Genomic DNA, 6,702 nt, shown 5'->3' with positions numbered 1-6,702 from the left:
GACTGTCCTTGGTTTAATCTCTGGATTATCACCCAAATCTTCCTGATACATTTGCACCCTAGCTTCTGTGTCTCTAACGACCCACAGACATTCTCATCTTCATAACATCAGAGAAAACAGCTCATCAAATCAAAGGCAATGCTTTACCCCAACTGATACAATCAGCAACACATTAAGATCAAGCACAACTTGGACACTGACCACCTGTGGTAGTCACTAGTCTATCACCCTTAAATCATTTGAATTAAATTGAAATCAAGAAGCAGTCCAGAACATGTCTGCAGTGAACAAACTTTTCAATATAGTATATTTACCATTTAGTGGCTCAGACAGAGCGAGGATGCAAGACCCTGATCTCAGTTAGCTGATGGCTGAACCCCATGATGCTGACTGACCTCGGGCTGCAAGGCCCAGATTGAGTTCCCCATCCTTCTGAATGGTTGAACTCCACAACGTTCTACTACATGTTTCCCATGCCCTTTCTTTAAAGATGTTCAAAGTTGGGAACTCAGAAAAATACCCTTGATGACCACCTCTGTCTTTGCAGAGTGGGTCCAAAGACTGGCACAATCAGGAGGTCTGAGAGTGCAGCGGGGGGAGCTTATGGGGGTTCAGGGGCGTGTGCGTGGCTACCTTCCCGGCGCTTGAGCGATGGCTGCTGGGTCGGGAGCAGACGTGGTTCTCCTTCTCCCCTTCTCTTTTTTTTAATCTCCCATTCTTTAACTTTCTTCAATGCACTTATAGTGTATTATATAATTTTTCCTCCTAAGAACATCAATTTGCTTTTGTCCGAGAGCCAAATAAAAGTTTACTGTCCAAAACACATTTTCAACAAAATTTTCATCATACATTTTCTATACAGGGATCTTCATCAATAAATGGGACTCACTTTATTTTAAATGCTGTGACTGCCGAATTTGATTCAAACCAGGTGGTATTTTTCCCACAGATATTTCAGACATTAAGTTCAGTCTATATTCTGAGCAGAAACTTGAGTCATTCACATAGTATTGAAGCAAACACAGTCTGTACATGAACAGCACTGCACATGCACAGACTTGGGCTGCCTTCAGCAGGAACACCTGTGTCAAAGCAGCATCACAGTGGCTCATCAGCTAGGTCATGCTGCTCAAAGTACCTGCTAACCACGCAGATTGATAAATTCAGAGCTGGAACCCTCATCATCTTCGGTATCCACTGAGAGCCTTACTTCAGAGCCAAATGAGGGAGTGAGCTTCGGGCAGTGAAGGTTCCTTGAGACAAACCAAGAAAGCTTAAGACCATCTTCTCAAGTTGAGAGTAGTCTTTCTCCAGACCAATTACTCAGATATCCCAAGACACTAGTTACCATTGCCTGATTCATTCTGCTAACAGTACTAAGCAAGGGAAGAAATCCAGTTTGTACATGATCAATTCCAGGACTTCCTTTATACCTGGCCCAACAGCCCCTTCAGCATATAACCTTTCTCAGAATTTTTTCCAACTTTCTTCATCCTCAAATTTTGGCATAGTCACATTACTATCCAACTGCTGTGATTTCCAGTGACTTCTGTGTGTTCATATCCTGTCGAACAGCTGAAACTGCCACTTGTTGCTGTTGCTACGGAAGTGTTGAGGAATAACCTTCAGGGGCAGCTTGGCCTTGGTTCATAGAGGTTTCAGTTCATAGTTAGCTGACTCCAAGGCAGGGATGGCAAATAGGCATTGGAGAGGAGAAACGTGGTGTGCACAAGGTAGCAAAGGCAATAAGAGCTCTTTTGTTTTGGGGTTGGTTTTTTTTTTATGCTTTATTTATTTATTTTTTGGTACTGGGGGTTGAACTCTGGTCCTTGTGCTTGCAAGGCAGGTGGTGGAACCCCTGAGCCAAATCTCCAGCCCTTGTTTTTTTTTTTTTTTTTTTTTTTTGAAACACGATCTCCCTATGTAGTTCAGGCTGGCCTTCAACGGGAGGCGATCCTCCTGCCTCAGCATGCCCTGCCACACCCATCTATTAGAATTTTTAATACCCTTTTCCATTCTAACATCTGGGTCAATTTTGATTGCTTGATTTCTTACTGTGAATTGATGATATTTTCTCTTTCTCTTCATGTTTTATAACCAAATTTTGTGCTCCTGTGGGCTGGGTTTGTTGCTCAGCTCCTTCCTCAGCTGTATTCTGGAATGAAGTCAAGTTACATTGGTCTGCTTGTTTCTTGCATTTGTGATGACACTCAGGCAGGAGCCAGTTGCTAGGGGAGGGGTTCAGCTTTTCAGTAGGACATCAGTGTCATCTGCTTAAGGTCCTATGCCTTAGAGACCATCGTTCCAAAGCTGGGCACCTGTGACCCCAGCTACTCAGAAGGCTGAGGCTGGAGGATTGCAAATTCAACCCAGCCTTGGTCAGCTTAGCAAGACTATCTCAAAAAAATTTTTTTAAGGGAGCTCAGGATATAGTCCTGTAGTAGGACATGTGCCTAACATGAGCGAGGCCCTCAATGTGATGATCTCCAATATCAGGGTGAGGAGCAACCTTTTACGGGTTTTCCCCCTTTTGTTACTTTCAAGTATGAGGGTAGATTGGGTCCTTGCTACTCTCTCTATTAGAAGTAAAAGTGACTTCTACATTTTCACAAGAAAATACTCCTTCTGACTCCAAGGCCAGAAAGGATTTAATACTTTATTTGGTGGGGGAGTACCAGGGATTGAAATCGGGTCTTTGCGCTTGCAAGGCAGGCCACCAAACCGCTGAGCTAAATCCCCAGCCCTGGATTTAATACTTTAATACTAAGAAGATCTTTGCCTCTCATAAAACCAACCATCATTCAGTGTCTAAAATTTATGAAGAGCTACTGTAAATAGGAAAAACATACCAGACAAAAAATTAGCAAAAGAACATGCATAGGCATGTCAGAGATAAAGCAGGTGTGGCCTCAGCTTACATGTGAGGACACTGACTGAGGTCCATGCTGCTCAGTCTCGGGTGGTACTTGCAATGCGGGTGGCTTTGGCCTTTTGTCCACCTTTGAAACCAGTTTGATTTTATCTTGTGTATCTCTTGTAGTTGAGTAATTTGTATTCTGCAACTCAGAGACTTTCAAGTATGTAGCCAAAGAAGGAAAAAAGATAGAAAAAGAATTGCACGTGTAAGAATATTCATACTAGACTTCGTAAGACCATGCTCAGCAGTGCCGTTTAAAGCAAGCCCACACTGTCCAGGCAACAGGGCTAGGCTGTGGATGGGGTCTTCTGCAGCAGGCACACCTGTCCTCCCTATGAGGAGATGCGAGGCAGCGGCTGTGGATAGTGACTACCTGGTGAGGCAAGACAGGGACAGAGAAGCTGCTATCTGATTGTCCCATCATGGGTTCCAGGCCTCCGTTACCTCATGCATGTATTCTCCTAGAAGACTTCCCTATTGGCATTAAAACTCACCATAAGGCTGAACTAAAACCTTGAGTTGTCTCGCCACCGAAGGACGGAGGCCTTCAGCTCACTCCCAAGGCAAGGAGCTCCTTCCTGTGTGTGTGTGAGGAGGGTCTAGCTCAGTGGTAGCGAACCTGTGCCACACCTGTTTTCTTTTAAGACAAAAGATGTTAATTGTTTTTTCTGAGCTAGAACCTCAGTATTCAGGTTTACTTGCAGTGCTGGTGCTTGGTGATCAGTAAGGAGCTTTGGGGCTGCAGGTGTGCACTCGTCTCTGAATGGTCACCATTGTGGCCTAGTGGGTGGGCGCTCAGCAGGCAGTGTGCACAGAGGCGCTGCACACAGCTCACTTGTTCAGCAGTGTTGGGATTTTGGCTCCTGAGGGCGGCTGCAGTGTGCACTCTGGAAATGGTCTTCATGAGCACATAGTCTTAAGAGACCGGAGCACGTTTTTGTGACTATTGCCTATTCCTAAGTATTTCGTGTTGCCTCGTTTTTCAAAAGTTGGATTGTGGAATTGTTTTGTTTTGTGTCTTCAGATCTGCTATCTCAGAGACATCTTTAAATTTCTCCCCTCATTTGAGGTTCTAGCTCGTATATTCCTTTCCTTTACATTTATCCTGTGTTTATTCTCATTCCCATTGATGTAGTCTGTTTGAAGCCTGGTGTCTTACTATTTTCGTTACTGGGACAAAATACCCCACACCTGCAAGTTGAAAGGGGGAAAAGTTTATTCTGGCTCACAGTTTGTAGAGGTTTCAGTCCATAGTCAGATGGTTCCAGAGCAGGGTGGCATGGCGGAGTGGCATCGCAGAAGAGAAACAGTTCATGACATGGCAGGCAGAGGTGGTGGCAGCTGCTAACCTGCCTTCTTTCTGTCCTTTATATTCCGTCCAGGCTACAAGCTGATTGATCAGTGCTACCCATACCCAGGATGGAGCTTGCATTAGTTATACCCTTAAACCCTACCCTTAAACCCAGTAGCACAGTTAATCCACAGTCACAGCCCTGGTCCAGCTACCTTTGAAACTCCTCACCTGTGAGCACATGAGGCTTTGGGGGTACAACTAGATACAAGCCACGGCACCTGCTTACTGGATAAATTTCACTGCTTTTGCTTTTTTCTCTATCAACATCAGCATGAATAAAGAGTGGGGTTTTTTTTTTTTTCTTTCTTACCCAACCCATGGTAGCTGCTTTCTTTTCTGGGTCTCTCTTTCCAGTGCAGCTTTGGTGTTTGCCAGACCCTCCTGGCCCTGTCCACCTGAGCTGCTACCTTGTCCACATGCCTTTCCTGGGTTGTAAAGTTGGCTCAGATCCTGTCTCGCTTCCCACCATTACTGGCTGGACTCCCTCATTAGAGCCTGCTCCAAGTCATCTGCTAACGTGTGCAGCCTGATTCCAGCTATGGGTCCTTGGGGTGGGCATCACTGGGTCTCCAACCCCCACAGTCCCATCCCACTGCACCTGCCTGTGTCCGTTGGGTGGAGGCAAGCTGAGGCGGTGGCCTGGGCTGAACTGCTCTGTTTGGTTTCTTGTCCAGTGGGCATCCCCACCATCAGATGGTGTGGAGCCGAAGGGGACTACAACGTCATGGTGATGGAGCTGTTGGGCCCGAGCCTGGAAGACCTCTTCAACTTCTGCTCCAGGAAGTTCAGTCTCAAAACTGTTCTGCTGCTTGCCGACCAGATGGTAAGCACTCCCCTCTCAGGTGCCGAGTAGCACAGGAGCTTGGCACACACTAGTTGACCTGATGGGGCAAGTTACTCAGTTGCTTTTCTGTTACTGTGCCTGTTGCTACACAGAGAGCAGGGGTTTGTTTAACCAAGTGCCGCTCTGGAATTGAGTTTCTTGCCATTGCTTCTCTGCTTATAGATTAGTCGTATTGAATACATTCATTCAAAAAACTTCATCCACCGAGATGTGAAACCAGATAACTTCCTCATGGGGCTGGGGAAGAAGGGCAACCTGGTCTATATCATTGACTTTGGGCTGGCCAAGAAGTACCGGGACGCAAGGACCCACCAGCACATCCCCTATCGAGAGAATAAGAACCTCACAGGCACGGCGCGGTATGCCTCCATCAACACACACCTCGGAATCGGTGAGCCCTGGGTGTGGGGTGCTCACCTGGCTGCCTTTGGGCATGTCTGTCCCTTAGCTTGGGGAGAGGGTGGCTCCTTGGGTGGCCTTAGGGTTGTGACCATGCAGGGTGCTTGGGCCCGTGGGTCTGGAAGCTGTGTTGTCCCACCTTTGTAGCAGTCAGGCTGGCTTCAGCGACTGCTGTGCCAGGGCAGACAAGCCTAGCTCCCTCCAGTGGTTATCTGAGTCGCTGCTGTTGTTGTCAGGGTGTTTGGGGATTTCCTCCATAGACAGGAGGGACAGCTGGCAAAGTAGTAGTCTGAGTGGATTCTAAAATTTGTTCCATCATCGTGTATGCTGGGTCTTTTGCTTTTATCCATACACATGTACGCCACCGTCCTTCACATGTTTGCCTTTTCTTTCCAGAACAATCTCGAAGGGACGACTTGGAGTCTCTGGGGTACGTGCTGATGTACTTCAACCTGGGCTCTCTCCCCTGGCAGGGGCTGAAGGCTGCCACCAAGAGGCAGAAGTACGAGAGGATCAGTGAGAAGAAAATGTCCACTCCCATCGAAGTGCTGTGCAAAGGCTATCCCTGTGAGTCCCCCGCTGCCTGCCCAGCACCACTTGTGTGATCCTGCGTCCATATGGAGGTGCTCGGCCTGGATTTTGTCACAGGATCCCTCGCCTTCCACAAGAAGGGTGGCAGGACAAGGACGCCTGTGTATTTGAAGTGACAATCTGCCCTCTGCTCTCTGACACATTTCTGAGAGCCTCGGGAGACACCTGCCCAGCCAGGAAGGGGAAGGGTGCTGGCAGTCACACCTGACCGCAGCCTCCAGAGCCATAACCCAGGGATTATTCTCGTGTGCTGTGGGACTGACCCTGGGATGAGTGCCCTAGGGAACGTGAAATTGTTTTGCGTGTGATGACATGTGCCTGTAATCCCAGCTACTTGGGAGCTGAGACAGCCTGGACAGCTTACTGAAACCCTGTCTCAAATTTTTTTAGAAAGGGGGCATAGGGGATGTAGTTCAGGATGTAGCCTGGCAAGCAGAAGGGCCCAAGTTTGATTCCCAGTCTGAGGGGTGGTAAAGGGAGCTCTGGATGTGGCTCCATGGTAGAGTGGTCCTGAGCCAAGACTCAGCACCAGCAGAACAGAAAAGCCTCTGATTTGTGATGATGTCTCCCTCTCTCCCTCCCTCCCTCCCTCCCTCC

The 6,702-nt window shown here is 47.6% G+C and overlaps 1 protein-coding gene and 1 pseudogene across 4 annotated transcripts in view; one reads left to right on the top strand and one right to left on the bottom strand.

Moving 5' to 3' along the window:
• Window positions 1–6,702, top strand: part of Csnk1d (casein kinase 1 delta) — a 51,044-nt gene that overhangs the window by 31,794 nt on the left and 12,548 nt on the right. For all 4 annotated transcript variants that reach the window (XM_033767718.1, XM_033767717.1, XM_010618679.2 and 1 more), the window contains exons 4-6: window positions 4,946–5,094; window positions 5,278–5,506; window positions 5,911–6,081. In XM_033767718.1, the coding sequence (XP_033623609.1) occupies window positions 4,946–5,094; window positions 5,278–5,506; window positions 5,911–6,081 (549 nt within the window). The remainder of the gene's footprint in view (window positions 1–4,945; window positions 5,095–5,277; window positions 5,507–5,910; window positions 6,082–6,702) is intronic.
• LOC104858441 lies at window positions 1,099–1,651 on the bottom strand (annotated as a pseudogene).

This window comes from Fukomys damarensis, unplaced genomic scaffold, assembly GCF_012274545.1.
Source record: "Fukomys damarensis isolate Sample0158 unplaced genomic scaffold, DMR_v1.0_HiC HiC_scaffold_23, whole genome shotgun sequence".
In the NCBI taxonomy this organism is placed as follows: Eukaryota; Metazoa; Chordata; class Mammalia; order Rodentia; family Bathyergidae; genus Fukomys; species Fukomys damarensis.
This window is presented reverse-complemented; position numbering and strand designations above follow the sequence as displayed.